The sequence below is a fragment of the Ictalurus furcatus genome, chromosome 4 (assembly GCF_023375685.1).
Source record: "Ictalurus furcatus strain D&B chromosome 4, Billie_1.0, whole genome shotgun sequence".
NCBI classification, from domain to species: domain Eukaryota; kingdom Metazoa; phylum Chordata; class Actinopteri; order Siluriformes; family Ictaluridae; genus Ictalurus; species Ictalurus furcatus.
Genome location: NC_071258.1, coordinates 1448219 through 1467810, shown reverse-complemented (window position 1 = coordinate 1467810; position 19592 = coordinate 1448219). Strand labels below are relative to the sequence as shown.

At 38.2% G+C, this 19592-nt stretch overlaps 3 protein-coding genes across 4 annotated transcripts in view; 1 reads left to right on the top strand and 2 right to left on the bottom strand.

The window, feature by feature from the left end:
- Window positions 1-4265, bottom strand: part of hipk3b (homeodomain interacting protein kinase 3b) — a 47135-nt gene extending 42870 nt beyond the window's left edge. The window contains exon 1 of one of the 2 annotated variants that reach the window (XM_053622482.1): window positions 3847-4265. The gene's annotated coding sequence lies outside the window, so the exon portion shown is untranslated. The remainder of the gene's footprint in view (window positions 1-3846) is intronic. The other variant, XM_053622483.1, reaches the window with a different exon arrangement.
- A 5318-nt stretch (window positions 4266-9583) lies between these two features.
- iqcg (IQ motif containing G) lies at window positions 9584-15827 on the top strand. The gene is made up of 9 exons (XM_053622481.1): window positions 9584-9810; window positions 10530-10708; window positions 11221-11349; window positions 11465-11546; window positions 12537-12698; window positions 12796-12870; window positions 13999-14130; window positions 14227-14328; window positions 15492-15827. The coding sequence occupies exons 1-9, from the start codon at window positions 9589-9591 to the stop codon at window positions 15600-15602; spliced, it is 1194 nt and encodes a 397-aa protein (XP_053478456.1). The 5' UTR covers window positions 9584-9588; the 3' UTR covers window positions 15603-15827.
- Window positions 15646-19592, bottom strand: part of lrch3 (leucine-rich repeats and calponin homology (CH) domain containing 3) — a 24168-nt gene continuing 20221 nt past the window's right edge. The window contains exon 20 of the mRNA XM_053622480.1: window positions 15646-18435. Coding sequence (XP_053478455.1) covers window positions 18293-18435 — 143 coding nt within the window. The 3' untranslated portion in view covers window positions 15646-18292. The remainder of the gene's footprint in view (window positions 18436-19592) is intronic.

Here is a 19592-nt window from a genome sequence, read left to right as displayed (position 1 = left end):
CCAAATTAACGTGTATATATATATATGCACATACACACACATACATACATACACACAGAGATGACTAAACGTATAAAACGCCTCATGAAAGACACATGGTGACTCGAGTGAGTCATGTCTGCACGTGCCGTCTCACGCTTATCAACATCATCTTATATCTCGTAATCTTTGCGTGCGAGAGGCTTCGATTATATAAGATTGCGCCGTTTGTCCGGTTGTTTTTAATCGCTCGTTAAGTAGGTCAGGTCACGCGTTTGTTCTTCGGCTAAACACGTTTACTTGTTAAACTTCACGTCTCGGCCGTGCGGCGTGATTACAGCGCAGTAAAGACGGTCATGTGCGGTTTTATTGGTGTCTAGTGAAACGCGATAAACTTCTCCGCTGTCAGAGAAACAGTGGTCCTGATTTACGCCCGGTTCGCTTCAGAGCTTTTCGCTCACGTGACAAACTGCAGCAGCACGTGACGAACGGTCCTCTCGCTGATAAAACTTCTAAAGAACGTTCTCTCAAAGCAGAAGCGCATTAAAGCGACAATCAGGGACTTCGTTACAACGCTGTGAATTTTATTTCTGTTAAAATAGTCAAAGTCATGAGTTCGCATGAGTAACATTTTCTAACTTTTATATAATTATTATTTAAAAAGAAATTTAAGTTAACTATAAATGCAACGATTAAACTGAGCAAAAATATCTTTGAAAGTAAATAAATGTACAGTAAAGTATGTTTACAATCTACAGACGCACGGTCTTACGGTGATGTTTTAGTTCATTTTCCGATCAAAACTCATTACGTATCCAAGCTATTGGTTTTTAATCCGCAGTTACATTTTACACAAAAATGAAAAAGTTGGATATTTCTGTTTAACCGCGTACACACTCTTTATCGGCTTTTCTGAGATATCGCCATCTTTTAATTGTTTAACGCATTTTAAATAACTACAAACTGAATGATAATGTTTAAAATCGTATCATTTATATAAAGAAATATATTATATTGGTATAAATAGATAAACACTTGAAACACTGCTTTATTACAGCCAGTTTGTTAGTAAACCTGAACATCGTGTATCGTAGAAAAGTCTCCGGAGAATCATGATATGATGAAGGTGCGTGTCCTGAGATGAGGAAGATATAGCGGATAATAAACGCCGTAGTACACATGGTGTGTGTGTGTGTATTTAGAGCCCTAAAGTGCAACTATTTTTCACAAATCTAGAAATGCGCGTACAGAATTTACACATTTTTCTGCACCACGCACATAACGCGGCGTCTAACGGCCAGATCGAGCCAACAGACAACAGCTTCGGATTTATAAACAGGAAGTAACACGGTATCGCAGTAAATAAATAAATATAAAAAATAAATCGGTAAATATTTTCGTTAGAAAATACCCTGACTGATTTTATTAGGAACACCTGTACATTATTATAATTTCATTCACTCATTCATGTGATTATCTCCGACAGTGATTTTGACCATGACACGATTGTGGCTGGTTTGAGTATTTCTCTAACTAATAATCTCCTGGGATTAATCAATTAACTAAATAAGAAGAGCGTTAACGAGGCGAGAGAGTAATGTGTAACGTGCATTTGGTTCTGCGTAAATAAATTTATGTCCTTTTTTTTTAAAATCACATGACTCGGGCTGCACTTCCTGTCAGTGAATGAACTCATTCTTCACAACAGTGCGTGTGTGTGTGTTTTTACAAGAGACCAACACAACCTTCCTGTCAGCAAGAAGTCAACAAGTTAAACATTTCTATTAAACTGTCCATTAAACCTGGGTTGCCAGATCGTCATGGGGATGAATCCCCTTTACTTAACCCTTTTATTTAAAAGAATGCCATTTTAACAAATCAATTTATATTTAATTAATTAATTAAATGTTTTCAGAAAGAGTTACATCATTAAGGCTGAAAATGACGGAAATTGTCTAATATGCACCGTTAAACGCCTGGAAGTTTCTTAAAATCACATTGTTTCCATGACGATAATACCCTTGATGATTCTGAACTCTGAGTTAAATAGATTAATCCAGATTTAAATGTCCAATTTGAAGATATTCTAAATATCTCTCTTTAATAATAATATTGAGAAGTGAGCCATTTATTGGTTCTCTCTCTTTTTATTTCCTTTCATTTATCGTTTAAGGAGTCACTCCTTCCCTCTCTGTAATTTCATATTTCTATTTAGTTTAATTCCGTTTTAAACGGATTATTTATTCAATTTTGTATATTTTAACGATCTAATGTTCTATTTAAAAAAACTCTTTAAACTCTTCTTTTATTGAATGCTGCCATTTATTCTTTTGAACTATTTATAGTTATTATTTTATTACTTTATATAATTGTCATTTTGTAAAGTATTTTGAACTACTGTTTGCATTAAAGGTGCTATATAAATAAAGATTAATAATAATAATAATAATAATAATAATAATAATAATTTTTCAGATTACACATAACTTCTAGATAGCAGGGTAACCCTAACCCTAAGTGTCCCACAACTTGAAAATAGTAATATAATAATATAATATAAAATAATTGTTTGTTTTTTTTTAAAAAACAGCACCAGATGAGATTTAATTTTTTAAAAAAAAGAACCGATCTTCTATATTTGACCCAAAAAAATATATCAATTAAAAAAAAAAAACATCTGCAGATTAAAAAATAACTCAATTCTGTATACTAACAAAACTAACTGTTTTATGTATATGAATCTCGTAATTAATATATGAATAAACAAATAAACACCAGATCAAAAGTACACAATTCTGTATTTATAATAAGTAAAATGATTTAAATACTATCAAAAACACATACTTGGCAACCCTGCTTGTTCATTTCACTGTCTACATTGATATTACTTTCACAGCGCGTTAACACTCAATAAAGACACACCCCCTACATAGGCACCCTACATTCAGGACATCATAATGGCTCGTGCGCCCTACGTAGTGCACTTTACAATGGATATCACGCTATTAGGGATGTAACCGCTGTTAGTTATAAATAGCGCTTTATCTCCTGATGAAGGCGATATCGATGTGATTTATTTCTTCTTTAACTTCATCAGAGCAGCTAATGAGAACATTATTAATATACAACACGTCATACGTGTCTTATTACAGGTTATAACAAGTTCATGACACAGTAAATTAAACGCCTTGTATTACAGCTGTTTACGAAATGTACTGATATGTATTACTTCTCTACATAAAGTATTTTGTTACTGTAATAACCCGAGATTTTATCCTCATCCAAAAGTCTGGATAAATGTATAACTACACTTAAGCGTTTTTTTTTTTTTGTTGCGAACTTTTTAGCTAGGTGCGAAGTTAGAAGCTAAGCTAGCTAACGATTTATTTGAGCGAATTTAGCTCTCCGTAATTCATCGTTCCAACTTAACTCTTAACAGATAAACTTGAGAGATGATTATATCTTTATGGAATTATCGAAATTGACATTTAAATTTATTAGCAGGCAAGAAAATCATGCAATTATCGTTAGCTTGCTAGCAATAAACACCGCGCTGTTTGATGTCGACTGTTCGTTCTTTTCCAATCCGTTTCCCGACAAACCCCGCCTCCTTCGCTATGATTGGCAAGAACATTCATAACACAGGCGACTTGTCGATCAAAAAGTGAACCCAGCCAATCCTAGAGCAGGACGCGTGCTTTTACTAGCTAATAATAGTGCAGTGGGCGGGGTTTGTTATAATACAGGTATGTAATGAAAATAAACTCGCCAACAACATGCTAGGCAGCTAGATAATCAGATCATGTTCAGCTTTGGGTTCAGCTAATAACCACACAGACGCACAGAGTCGAAAGACAAACCTCTTACCTTCACGTAGAGTAACAGTTGGTTAGCTCCAATGTTTCTCCGGACATTTTATACACTCATATTATAACTCATAGCGTGTACATCAGTGTGCACTGCTGCCATCTTGTCCTGCACAACTGGAGAGGAGAGCTCGCGCCTGATAATAATAACAGCACCACCGTCTCCCGCATGTCAAACTCCGCAAACACACAAAGCTCACGCACATCAGCGCTCAGAGAAACCGCACGCAGTCCCGGGCATGACGTGTCGGTGCGCTCGGCAGGGCGGCGGAGCCCCGACTCTAACCGGGAAACGAGCTCCGCTTCATCTCCAGCTTCCTTCCCTCTGCGCTGCTGATCTCACCCACTCTCAGCTGCGCGACACAAATGTTTTGGAGTTTATGTCACAGGGATCGGACCTGAGCAACCGAACACAGAGCGATCAAACACAGTAATCACACACACACACACACACACACAGTAATCAAACACACACACACAGTAATCTTTAGTTAGTAAAAGTTATTTGCAATATTTGTACCTCAAACATTTAAATTTAAAAGCGTAAAGTTGATACGAGACACGAGCGAACACTAATGAACTGAGACGTCCAGGGTATGAAACACTAACACCCAAAACCTCAGTCAGAGGAAGAGGAAGAGCAGGAGGAGGAAGAGGAGGAGGAAGAGGAGAAGGAGGAGGAAGTGGAGGACTTTAAACTTTTAAACACTTTATGTTTGAGGAAAGTCTGTGATATAATCTCCACATACTGTATGTATGTTTAAGCTCATATACACGTGCGGATATTTTTCTAAATCCATTTTATATTATATTTATTATATTTATTATATTATATTATATTGATTATATTATATATTTATAGTAGATATAAATATTACTTGTTATGGTCTTTGTGATATATACATAATTATGAGAACAATATTATTTTCTATGTACGTACAGCACACATTTTAATATGAACTATAAATCAATATAAACATATAAATATATATCAATGTTTGTGTATAAAATATTTAAGCTCAATTTCATGGGTTAATAATTTGACTTTTTTGTTGCTTCATGGGTGCCAATACTTTTGTAGTCAGCTCTCTTTACATAATTATAATAGCAATAATATTTTTTTGTGTAGGATGTAAACATGATGTCACACACACACACACACACACAGAGAGAGAGAGAGAGAGAGAGAGAGAGAGAGAGAGAGAGAGAGAAAGGATAGACAGAGATACCGAAAAATAAAGACAGAAAGAGACACAGGTACACAAAGAGAGACAGACAGAGAGATAAGATAGACAGAGTGGCAGAAAAAGAAAGACAGAAGAGATGGACAATGAGAGGACAGAGAGAAAACAGAGAGAGAGGGAGCGAGAGAGAGAGAGAGGGAGAGAGAGAGAGAGAGAAGGAGAGAGAGAGAGGGGGAGAGAGAAGGAGAGAGAGAGAGAGAGAAGGAGAGAGAGAGAGGGAGCGAGAGAGAGAGAGAGAGAGAGAGAGAAGGAGAGAGAGAGGGGGGAGAGAGAAGGAGAGAGAGAGAGGGGGAGGGGGGATGGGGTTTGAGAACAAAAAAATAAAAGGGGAAAAGGGGCGTGTCACTGGATAACGAAATAATGAAAAATCGTGCAAACAAACAAAACAATGGTATAATAAAAGAATAGAAAAAAGAACACGTGTCAAACTTAACAATGAATCTGTGTAAAATTAATAATATTCGCTAATCATATTTATATCAAAATATCAGTTTATATAAAAATATGTACAGAAGTTTGTTTTATTCCAACACATCGATTGTGAAGCGTCTGAGAAATTCAGAGGAGCGGTGAAGAATTGAGGGTTACTTCTGACTTCAGAAGAAGGGAGGATTATATCTGAGTTTGTTTAATGTGTTGTACATTACAGAAGGTCCACCTGTTCTCATGAATCATTAGTGAGGTGAGTCACACCGAGTCAGGTTTCACTCACACGCGGGTTTCATCGTGATCTCTGAGCTCGATTAGTGCAGTCTATTTGTTCTGGGCTTCATTTGCTGCCCTCTGCTGTTGGAAAACGGAATTACAGTTTTATAATGTAAAGGAAACAGCTAGTTTACCCTACATCATAGGTTTATGTCCTGGTCCTGGAGAACATCATGTCCTGCACAGTTTAGTGCTTTCCCTTGTCAGGTCTCCTGCTAGGTTCATGGAAAATGTGCAGGGTTTTAATTTGATGAAAGATTGAGGCTTAGCGATTTTAAAAAGTCCGAACAACCTGTGTAGACTGCATGTGGTGAAAATTCTCATGTGTGATCATGGCTACTTTATAATCTCGTTGCTGTTGTGTTGTTGTGTCAGGATTTTTCTGAACTTCATCGCACAATGAGGCTTATGCATATAAGAATGAATTTCCTGAATCGTGTGGCTGTGTCAATTTAAAAAAGGTCAAGCGTAACGATAAAATAGAACAACTCATTTGAACAGTAAAAAGCACACAGCTATTGAACTGCTTAAGATCTCCTGCAGGTTCAGAGATCATCAGCCGCAGCTTTCAGGATAAACAAAGCCATGATGCCGTTCCACCCTGCGAAGAACAACATACCCATTCTTTAATTCTATACAGAACGGATATGATTAAATAAATATGGAAATGTAATGTCAGGAGAGTTTTCATGTAAAGTCACTCTGCTTACAGTTTAAACATCTGTACATCAGTAATAACTCCAGAATCATCCATACAGTACAGCAATGACATTTAACTAGTGGACATTTCTAACGTTAATAATGAATGCAAATAAGATAGAAGAGGAGGAGGAAGGAGGAGGACGATTTAAAAAAAGAATGAAAAGAAGTAAAAGAAGAAGAAGAAGAGGAAGAAGGAGGAGGAGGAGGAGGAGGATATAAAAAAGAATGAAAAGAAGTAAAAGATAAAGAAGAAGAAAACAAAGAAGAAGAAGAAGGTAAAGGATGAGGAGAAGAAGATGAAGAAGGAGAAGGAGGAGGATATAAAAAAGAATGAAAAGAGGTAGAAGAAGAAGAAGAAGAAGGAGGAGGAGGAGGAAGAGGCGGAGGAGGAGGATATAAAAAAGAATGAAAAGAGGTAGAAGAAGAAGGAGGAGGAGGAGGAGGATATAAAAAGAATGAAAAGAGGTAGAAGAAGAAGAAGAAGAAGGAGGAGGAGGAGGAGGAAGAGGCGGAGGAGGAAGATATAAAAAAGAATGAAAAGAGGTAGAAGAAGAAGAAGAAGGAGGAGGAGGAGGAGGAGATTAAGGAGGAGGAGGAGGAGGAGGAGGAGGAGGATATAAAAAGAATGAAAAGAAGTCAAAGATAGAGAGGAAGAAACAAAGAAGAAGAAGAAGAAGAAGAAGGTAAAGGATGAGGAAAAGAAGATGAAGAAGAAGAAGAAGGAGGAGGAGGAGGATATAAAAAAGAATGAAAAGAGGTAGAAGAAGAAGAAGAAGAAGGTAAAGGATGAGGAAAAGAAGATGAAGAAGAAGAAGAAGGAGGAGGAGGAGGATATAAAAAAGAATGAAAAGAGGTAGAAGAAGAAGAAGAAGAAGGTAAAGGATGAGGAAAAGAAGATGAAGAAGAAGAAGAAGAAGGAGGAGGAGGAGGATATAAAAAAGAATGAAAAGAGGTAGAAGAAGAAGAAGAAGGTAAAGGATGAGGAGAAGAAGATGAAGAAGAAGAAGGAGGAGGAGAAGGAGGAGGAGGAGGAAGAGGAGGATATAAAAAGAATGAAAAGAAGTAAAAGATTAAGAGGAAGAAAACAAAGAAGAAGAAGAAGAAGATGAAGAAGAAGGAGGAGGAGGATTTAAAAAAAAAAAAAAAAGAATGAGAAGAAGTAAAAGAAGAAGATGAAAAGATTGAGATTTCACCAGTTCAAGTAGTTTTCAAAAAAACCAAACATCAGAACTCATGCCTACCGTTCTCTGATCCGTACCCCCAGCTGCACTGAGAAGACACTGCATTTGAAGTAAGAGATGTTGAAGTAAGAGACTTGGCTTGGTTGATGATCTTGGGCTTGAATGCGGTCTCCAACCTCTCAAGAATCTTGCTGGATGTTTCAGCAGTGAAAGTCCTGATTTACCTAATGTAATTTGTTATTTGTTCTTTTGTGTGTTTTTTTCTCCTGTTATATAACAACGCCCCAGTAAAACCTTTCTGCTTGAACGATAACGCTTTTATTCTTTACTGTGTCTCAGAACCACAAGTAAATGATTCAGTGAAGTCATGTGCATATATATTACGGTTACTTGAGAACTTTGTTTGCTCTGTGTGTCTGATCTATTTTATAGTCTGATCATAGCCAGGTCATGTGCTGTGCAATACAGAAAGTGTTGTAGGAAAGTCATGGAGAATTTCCTCTTCAGGGTCATGTGTGTGTAGAAAATGTAGAAATGTACGGACTAGTTTTCCCATCAGAGAACATTAAAGACTGGATGAAATATCCTGGATATATTGAAAAGTGTTAAACTCCTGGATTATTCTTCAGTCACTACAGTCAGCGTGATCAGAGTTTGACTTAATTGTGATGTTAGATTTCGAGAATTTACTAAAATATGTCTCTTAATTTGTGTTGCAGGTGAACGTTAAATTAAAGCATGTATTAAAGCAAGGTTACAGAAACACACACCTGGTTTTATTTCTATTATTATTTCCTTATATATTTTTTTATATAGGTCTAAACCGTGTCTGTATTCTACTTAGTTTTCTTTTGGTATGTTTTGGTGGTTATAATTTTTGTGTGTGTGTGTGTGCGTGCGTGCGTGTATGGGGTGCGTCAGAGGTTGATAGATTCATTTAGATTTAATTTTTAATGTTCACTCTCTACTCTCTATTATGGCCGGATTAACTTTCAAGTCATTAACTTGGGAAATTACCCGAGTTACAGCGCTTTCTCTTTCTTATCTTTTATTTCATTTAGCACTGAGGGAAATTTATATAAACGTTTACGGAGTACTAAAGTTCAAAGTGGTGAATATTCAACAAATATGTATATAGCTACACAATACCATTAAGCCATAACGTTAAAAAACAAACAAACAAACAAACAAACAAACAAAATCCCTCATGGGGAACAAATGTCCAAATGTCTCCACACACCCAAACACATTCCTGTCATTATGGAAACAGTAAGAGTTTAATAGTTTTGAGTAATTTGATGTCAAAGACCAAAATGAGGAGTTAAAAGTTGTAAAGATTTCACCGCTAGAGGGCGACACACACACACGACTAGAAATGATTACAGAGCAAAGTAAAACAGCATTATCATATTAATTCACACTGTTTCATTTCTGTACATTATCCAAATATTAGAGATCTTTTTTTTTTTATCAGCTATAGTTATAAATGACTACAGGCCTAATAAATGAAAAAAGATCGCTAAATACGTTAAATATAATAAATAATACAGTAACATTATTAAATGATGGTCGTATTACACGGCAGTTTATCTGCCAAACATCACTGAAGTTCAGATCGATTTAATGAATTCGCTTTTCTTTATATGAATTAATAATGTCATTCATATCAATAAAGAAATTATATTTTTGTTTACGAACAACATTTGGAATAATAATAATAAAAAAAAACCCCTCAGAATTAAACAGTAACACGCTCAAGACAGCAAGTCGTCAGTTATTATTACTATTATTTTTTACACTTCCGCGTTGTGCGTAAAAAAAAAACGTGGTGACGTAAAAACGCGCTGACGTAAAAACGTGCCTCCGTAAAAACGTGCCTACGTAAAAACGTGCTGCCATGGAGACGGATAGATGCGCTTTGTTTTCCGGAAGGAGCTCACTGCGGCTTTCTGCGTGTTGCATTTAAGAAGTGTTGTGTTTGAGTTGTGCGGTGTCATGAGCGGCTCGCTGTGTCCGGTGTCGGTCCTGCGGGTCTGTGCGGTTCTTCTTGACTCCGCGGATCAACTCGCCGTGTTGGGACACATCATGTCCGTGACAAACGGAGACACAACCGCCGCGGCTGCTGCTGCCACAGTGAGGACATTCACACTAAACACCCCGTTTACTCTCCATAACTTTCACTACGATTCTCATTTATACTCCAGAGTGTAGCGGATTAAAGTCTAAAAAAAAAATGCGTAAATCCATTCATATTCACCTTTAAAATAAAAATACTGGTGTAGTCGTCTATAGAGCTGGGCGATACGATCCTATAATATCGATATCGTGAGGAAATGACGTCACGATACACTTTACTCTTTATACTTCACCTTTTCAGTGTTAAATATATCATTGTTATATCTGTACACTTAAAACAAACAAACAAAAACCATAATTTTAACATAAAATATGAAATACGTTTATTCCTGTAGACATTTCACATTGAAATCAAATTCGTCAAAGTGTATTTGTTATTTATTTGTTTATGTATTTATTTAGATGTCCCGGGAATTTGTGATACAAATCATACGATATGATATTTTTGATCGTTATCGTTTCTCATGATCTAAGACCTGATAACAAGCGCGTGTAATCGTAGCTGTGGGGTAAGAGGAATAAAACACTCCTGGACATGGTGCTCCGGGAAAACAATCAACTTCAGGGTGATGAGAACGCCTTGAGTTCAGATTTGAACTGAATCGTATAAAAGGTGGTAACGACTCGTTGTAGTAAACAGCGTGCACTATATGATACGAGTGCTGTGCGGTGTGTGTGTGTGTGTGTGTGTGTGTGTGTGTGTGTGTTTACCCGAGGCGGTCTCCGAGGCCATCAGCAGGGTCCTGGAGCAGTACGGAGATGATGCGTTTCACCTGTGGGCGGCGCGCGGAGGCGGCATGTGTGAGACAGTACAGAAGCGCCACAGGGAACTGGAGCGCTGTCTGATGGACAGTCTGATCTCATCCGATTACATGACCAAAGTGAAGAGTGACTGGTGCGAACACACACACACACACACACACACACACACACACACACACGCACACACACACACAAACAAGTTACAGAGCCCCTGAAAGGACAGGCTGTCATTTTATTGCTTTTTTTTTTAAATGTAATTATCTCGAGTACCATTTAGTTTCTCAGTTTGTTTAATAATGTTTAGCTACATTACGTAAAGATTATGTAGTATGTTTTGTCTTTTTTTGGTCCCTTCAGGGGCTCCGTACCCGTAGTAAGCGTAAGTATGCGCACCCCCATTTCACAAACAGTGGTTTATTTAGGCCACGTATCTGTGAGTGTATAACAGTAGTACGGGGTTTTATACTAAAACGGATGAGAGGATCAGACCGGATAATTCTGGCGATGCACTCCAGGGACACGGGCGTCTGAAGGCGGCAGAGGAAGAATATCATCTCAGTATTATAAACATTAAAACAGACTAGCCGACAGAACGTTATAACGCTACGGGTACGTTGTGACGAAGCAAATCCCATTCCCGCGCAGGTGGTTTGCGGCCCGGCTGATCGGCAAGCTGCTGACGGAGCTGAAGGAGGAAGGAACGTTCTACAGCCTGATACACACCGTGGAGGAAGAGAACAGGAGGAAAGCTCAGCTGCACCATATAATCAAAAGGTCTGGTCACGAACGACAATAATCCTAAACTCTCCTGGTTTACTGGAGGTTACGGTCATATAACACCACACGATTCAGTTCCTTATCAACCCTGAACGCTGATCTTCTGCTGCAGTGAAGAAGAGGATCGTCTTAGGATCAAAACCCTGCAGGAACAGTTACACGTCACCCGCAGAGATACAACGCTCCAGATTCAGGTGATCACACAACACGCGCTCCCGCTCGAACGCTTCACCGTTTCTATAGTAACAGCTTGTTCACACGGTGCACGCTCCACGCCACCGAGGCTCCAGTCTGTAATCACTGAAGGCTTCTGTAAGGAGATGTTTATGTTATGTAACCTTTATGTTATGGAAGGAGTCTCCAGTGTCAGGGGTAAAAGCTGGAATTTGAAGTTTTCCCACGTCTTCAGGACAGAGAAGATTTTACACTTCTCTGCGGTTTCTCGGTAACAAGACACGTGTAACTGTAAACATAAAATATACACGTCATTCTTTAATGAGCAGAAATTGTACTCGCTGGTAAATTGCTTTGGTATAAAAGGAATAAATCCCTTTGGGGCATGATGTTATCGGAAAATAAAGGATTTCGAGGTGGAAGCAGGAACTCAGCAGACACCGAGTGTTTTACGTCAGCAACCTTACACATCCTTCTTTTATAGGGTGCCAATACTTCTGTACTAATTTGTCTTAATTTAATGATTTGTTTTGGATCGCTTACTCTCTCTCACACACACAAATACATCGTTCTGAAGTAGCCGGAATACCATAAACACAATTTTTGTGTGTAAACGCTCCTGCTCGTGATGTACGAATAAATTAGTTCGTATCCAATGCAATCAATTAAAATAAATAAATAAATAAACAAACAAACAAATGCATTTTAATGAGTCTCAATTATATATAAAATGGACGCACACAGTTCTCCCAGATAACCCAATCTGGCTAAACTAATCTCAGGATCAGGATTAACCCGTTCGGAAAGATCCCGATTCCGTCAATCCAGCTTACGTCGTTTTAGATTTCTTACGCAGCACATCAAGAACGGGTCCTTTATTAGCCCCGCCCCTTTTCCCTTAAGGCCTCTGAAAATCGCAAATCTGTCCTTTAAACGAGAACCGCGACGACGGATGCGTGCGTGCGCAAAACACGTCGCGAACGTGATCTACTTTTATGATGCTGTCGTAGGAACGTGACAAAATGGCGGCGTACCTCGAGGATCAGCTGCAGGAGCAGAAAATGAAGAAAAGCCTGCAGGAGAAGTACATGAACGACAGCACGGAGCTGTTCGTCTATCAGGGACAGAAACTGAACAGCTACATCGAGAAGCAGCTGGAGGATGAGATCGAGGCGAGTGTGTGTGTGTGAGTGTGTGTGTGTGTTTTACTTTGTACGTTTGGTAAGTTCATTCCCAGCGAACGCTGCTGATGATGTTTTGCCCCAGCAGACGCTCAAGAAGAAGCTGACGGAGGAGGAAAAGGCTCACGGAGAACTGGAAGCTTTTTTTAAGAACAGTCAGACAGTAAGTGAGCGAAGAATCTATATTACAGTCGAGTTGTTCTGGATTGTGATTGGTCAGAAGGCGGCGTCAATTCATTTTCCCCAACAGCAGCGACGACAGTAGCGCAGCCACAGGGTTATATCGACACGCTCGTTCGAATACGTTACCGTTTCTATAGCGACAGCTCATTCGGCCTCACTACAGCAGAGGAAAATCTCTGACGCGTTGAAATTACAGGAGGAGTCTGCAGCGTCAGCGCTTCGTAAAGCTGTAACTTATTAAAGTTAAGAGAGAGAGAGAGAGCGCGCTCGGTCAGTACCGGGAACGACTGCTTATCGCTGCTCTAACTCAAGTTTACTTGTTTTCCAGATGTTCAACTTTAAAGGCAACTACAAACGGATAAAAAGTATGACGTGCCGTTCTGTAACAAATTAAAACGGCTAATCGTTGTTGAATTAATCGCTGTGGCGTAAGAGGAATAAAACACTTAAAACCGGACGTGCTGGATCCACTCCTGGATGGTAACAGGAACTCCGCTATCGTCACACCGCCCTGCCGTCGATTCGTTTCCGATAACGTCACGACACGCAGCGCGTCATTCTTTTACTCACATCACGCCTTTAAGCTGCCTACAGAGTTTATTTTTAAACTCGTAAGGATCAGATCATCTTGTAGAGAAACTATCTGACGACGGCGCAGTGCTGCAACACATTTCTGGATTCTGATTAGGTTTTTCTGGGCCAGAAATTTGCTCCGCCCCTTTTTCTTAACAGGCAACACACGTGGAACAGAGTTACTAGGAACAGCGGAATCCTCTATAAGATTAAGAATAAACCGGTGTTTATGAAAGCGTTCACGTTTTCACTGCAATCACAATTCATCTAACAGGCAGCTGAGATGGCATACTGCCGCTTTAAAAAACGCTATTAAATAAAAACCAAGGTAAATCTTACACCAAGGAGAGTAAGTGATGTGATGATGTAACGCTATGTAAACACACCATTACAATTTCATGCCAAAATTTATAAAAACGTAGTACTTATGAGTTAATCCGATAGAGTTATGGGATTCGCTTCCCTCGAAACGTATCGCTAATGAACGTGTAACAGCGTACTCAGTGTTCACGCCCTGCCCCGCCTCTACCCCAAGAGTCTGGAGGAAAATTTGGAGTACTGGATGGAGCGCTACGATAGAGACACGGAGGACAAACAGCGAGAGCTGAACACCATAAAGACCAACATGTCCAACACCCGGGCGCAGCTCCAGGACCTGGCCAAGAAAGTTAGTGTGGTGGTGTTTATTTAAACGTACTACAGCTTCACAGAGCCGCACAGAACGAGCTGCGAGTCTTCATTTCCGTTTTATCGTTCAATTCAGTACAGAGAGTGCGAGCGGGTGATCACCGAGGACAGGCAGGAGAAGGAGAAGCTGCGCAAACAGCTGGAGAAAGAACAGCTGGAGAGGAAAGCAGCTATAAAGGTGAACGTTAGGCTGATGTTTATACGCTGGTTAAAAAAAAAAAAAAAGAACACGGAGACTCTGGAAGGTTCTCAGGCGGTCGATTAGGTGAAGGAGTGCACACTACACTCCCACAGTGCATGCGTCTTCTTTCTCTTTAGGGTGCGAGACAAATTCAAAAAGGTATTCGTTTTATTTTCTGCAAAGAATTGAAATATTAGTTTGAATATAAGTTATGAAAAAGGGTCCTTCAGGGCTTTTTATTCGGATGCGAGATGAATAATAAATAAATAAATAAATAAATAAACAAACCCACAAATGACTAATGCAGCTAGATGATAATAATAATAATAATAATAATAATAATAATATTAATAAAGTTAAAGTTATTCCTACTTGGAATCGATCTGGTTCCACATTAAGGGTACTAAGATGATGTTTTTTTTTTTTATATTGAGAGAGTTTTTTTTTTTCGCTTTTGTTTTTTTTTGGAATTCTTTTGGAGCTGCTTTTTTTCTTAAGATAAGATAAAACTTTATTGCTCCCGCACTGGGGAAATTCCCTCGTTTCAGCAGCCCAATTACACAAAAAAAACAGATAAAGAATACACGTTAAATAGGAATAGAATAGAGAAAAAATGTCCAAAAAAGTACATAATAGGAATAGAAAAATAAGAATAATAATCAGGTAAAAAAAAAAAAAAAAAAAAAAAAAAAAAAGCTAATGTTTGCACAAAGAATTAGTTAGCTAAATTTTAGCTAATGATTTTTATTTTTTTATTTTTTTCACTTAAAAAAAAAATTAATCCATACATAAATTAACATTGAATCGGCATAGTTTGGAAAAATAATTATTGGCACCCCTCGAAAGAATGGGTATCTATCTATCTATCTCTATATCTATATATATATCTATCTATATCTATATCTATATCTATCTATCTATCTATCTATCTATCTATCTATCTATCTATCTATATATATATATATATATATATATATAGTGATAAAATTGTCGTATCACCAAGAAAACGTTAAAAATATATGGCGTTACACTGTACATTTTTTTTTGAAGTTTAAAAACCTAATCTCATGCACTCATTTTCATGAAGGGTGCCAATATTTCCAGATGTGACGTAATCCTTAACCTGGTCCTTAACACGTGAGACGGTCGTTTTTCTGCAGATTCAGTCGTGGTGGAGAGGAACGATGGTCAGGAAAGGTCTCGGGCCGTTTAAAAAGGGGAAGAAATCCAAGCAGAAAAAGGACGGCAAAAAAGGGAAGAAGAAGAAGTGATGCAGGAAAAAAAAAATAATAAATAAATAAAAAATCAGACAAGTGGCAGAAATGGGAACTTTATTAATTCAATTTTACAATAAATCCAAATGTTCAGAAAATACTTTGAATATTTTACTAATTTTATAACATTACAGTAAAAGCTTTTACGGGAAAATTGTTGCAAGTAACGCTGTAAAAAAAAAAATAAAATAAAGGAAGAGAAAGTCCGCGCTGTCTGAATGACGTATGTAGTGCATCCTTGTGTGTGTGTGTGTGTGTGTGTGTGTGTGTGTGTGGTCAGCGGTACATACTTGTAAACGTATGGAATGTATTAATTTACTGTACAGACACGCAGGTGAAAACCCTGCAGAAAGGTCATCATCATTTCTGCTGGGGAATAACCCTAGGTCAAAATAAAACAACTAATAATAATTAAAAACAATAATAATAATAATAATAATAATAATAATAATACAAAAACATCTATAATATATTTATTTTTTTAACTTCCCTCTTTAAAACATCGGGGTCTAAAAAAAGCAAGTTAAAAAAATGTAAAGGTTTTATATGCATAAAATAACTCTAATGTATTTCATTTTATATTTCTTTATGAAGAATTCTGGGCAAGCTTTAGTGCACTGACCTAACCGCTACGTTATTCTCCTCTCGTAACCAGCCGAAATCACCCTCACCGTACGCTTTCTTCTTCTCCGTTAACGTTCTTATCAAAGCACCGAACACCACAGATACCCAGCCAAGGTGCAATGCTGTGTCAGCAGCCACGACGACGGCCTTCGACAATTACTCTGTATATATAAATATATAAATCCATTTCTGCAAGGTAAAAAAAGAAAGAAAATACGCACGAAATATTTCTGGCAGCAGCAGGATGTAGAAATTCTGACTTTTAATATAAAAAAATTGACTTCTCGAAATTCAGACTCTCCAAATCGACTAATCTCAGAGTTCTGATCACATTTGGTTTTACTTGCTACTCCAAAATGATTTATGGATTTTTAGATTTTCGCATTTTGACGTTATTTACATAGCCTCGTCGTCACAGATCAGAATTTTGAAAACGTCAAAAAAATCTGAAATAAGAAATAATTTGACGAAGTCAACATGAGAATTTTGAGATAAACGGAATTAATAACTCAAAAAATTTGAGACAAGTCAAAAGGTCTTTCAGATAAAAAAATAAGACCTCTGACATGTCAGGATTTTGAGGGAATTAAAAACTTTGAGAGAAGTCAAAAAAAATCTGACAAAATAAGTAAGAACTTTTAGACAATGTGCCGAAATTTCGACATACTGCTGCTACAAAAAAAATAATAATGATGAAGAGAACGCATTTTTTTCCTTTTCCACCTGGAGAAATGGGTTCCATAAAAAAAAAACCCCACAAGCACAAACGTACAGCTTCCGATCACAATCACAGATACGGACAAGCAAGCCATGCAGTGGTGACTACAGCCTTAGCGTCTAGCACCGTGTGTATGTACGTCTCTATTCTAGTCCCGCCCCCTTTTAAAACCCCTCCCTTTCCCCCTCGTTATATGTAGTAACTCGTTCATGCACATCGTTCATCTGTTACACAACGAAGCGCAACAATGTAACACTCGCATCTCCTGCAAAACCCTTTCGTGAGCTTTTCACATTTTAATGCATTCACATCATATGGGAGGGGGAAAAAAAACCCCCCCAAAAAAACGCAACTTTCGACTTCCGAAAAAAAAACGTCAATTACGAAGCTTTAGCTTTCCGAAAGAAATTTACGACCAAATTCAAAAAATTCAAACTATAATAGAAATTTTAGTTTGTATGCCTCAGTTTGTTAAAGAAGTGATGCCGGCTAATCTTATATTAAAAACGACATCATTTTCCCCCGGATTCTCCCACGTGACGTGAATGCTGTATTTAAAACTGATCTAGAAACAAGGCTGTACGTCCAAAAAAAAAAAAAAGACTGTTTCCATATTTGGCAGTGTTTCTTATCTCATCCCATAAAAGTCCATGTTACAAATAGTGCCTTGCTTTATTTTTAATAAACTATCTATTATATATAAACTACAATAAAGATATTTCGATATTTAGGACAGCGGGTGTTCATAGTCTTTGGGGAAACAGCGTCACCCTGTGGCTACATACGTACATTTCTGATAAATCTCTGTGCAACGTGCACGTTCTCTAAAACAAGAGCTCGGGCTTTTAGCTTCGCTCAACGAGTGAGTTAGTGCGATTTACTTAAAACATCTTTTCATCCAACGTGTGAAACTTGGACGACCATCACGATCAATAAGATCCGACATCCCAGAGCCAACCATGATATAATAATAATAATAATAATAATAATAATAACAACAATAATAATAATAATAATAATAATAATAATAATAATAATAGGTGCAAAAATGATGTGACGGAAAGAAAAATAAATGAGAGAAGAAGAATCTATAGCAACTGATTGAATGCTGGTTTTGTATGTCATGATGGATCTTCTCTCCTCTTTTCCACACTGCAATCGCTCACCTCCTCCTTTCGGTCCTGGAACGAGTGAGCGAGTGCCGCGTGTCTGTGTATTAACTGAAGTGTCGTCGGAGGCTGGACGGTTTCCGGTTCAGAAGCCGTGCGCAAACTCAGTCTCTCACTTTAGCTCATATTAAGTACTGGAAAGGGCAAACGGTGTACTGTGGCCACGCCCACCAGTCCTACATGGAGAGGGCGGAGCTGGTGGTTGGTGATGTAATGTTTTTCGGGGGTGCCAGCTCGAGCAAGGCGCGCACCGTCCCCGCAACCTGCTCCAACCCTTTCTCCTCCAGGATGTGGAGCGGGAGACAGAGCTGACTCTGAGGTTCAGCAGGAACAAACACACACACACACACACACACAGAGAGAGAGAGAGAGAGAGAGAGAGAGAGAGAGAGAGAGAGAGAGAGCGGGGAGATGGGGAAAAAAATAATAAAAGGAAAAAGGGCGTGTCAATGGATAACGAAATAATGAAAAATCGTACAAACAAACAAAACAATGGTATAATAAAAGAATAGAAAAAAGAAAACGTGTCAAACTTAGCAATAAATCTGTGTAAAATTAAGACTGGAGTGAGAGATGAATAGGGAAACAACAAAGCCATGAGCGTGTGGAGAACGCGGATGAGGAAAAGCGGAATAGAAGAGAGACCAATCAGAAAACACTCCAATGTTTTTAACCTGAACTCTCTCCACTCTATCCGCAGTGTGTGTGAGTTCATCACAAATAAACTGGGTAGCTGTTAAACTCCGCCTATAAACCCAAACTCCGCCTATAAACCCAAATGGAAAAAGCCAAAAGTACTGTTTTTGTCTGTTTTCGGCCAGAGATTAGTTCGGTCGCCACCCTAATAGGTATATTAGACTAACGTTAGCTATGTGTGTACTGTTAGCTATACGTTTACTGTTAGCTATGTGGAACATACAGTATATCGATAGATTTTATTTCACATTAATCAACTAAAAACATCCTCAATTCACCATGACAGAAAGCAAAACCTGCATCTTTCGGGAGGGAACATCAAGCTGAAGTGAGACTCAAATATTACTAATGTGAAATGGCAGAAAGGGGGCGGAGCTGCGAGAGGGTCGGTTAATATCGGGGAGTACGAAACACCTACGCAGCTGTCAATCATTCCAGATTCATATGGCGCTTCTTTCATCATAGCACTTTTGTGTATTTTTGAGCGACAACTCAGAGTACTGTATTAAAATGATAAAATGCGGCGCTCCGACGCCAAACGTGTTAATGTTCGCAAGCCTGTATTAATACTAAAGAAATGTCAGATAGATAGATAGATAAGTACAGAGTGAAATCCTGACCTTATGCTCCTAATTACTTCCAACCGTGGAAGCCCGAACACAACCCCCATCTTTTAGCTTTCCTTTTCCAGGTTTGAATTTGCACATTTTAAATGTTTATTTCTTGACTGAGTTTAAAAGTGACCAGGTCGGAGTGACTACATTGTTGTCGGACTTGGTG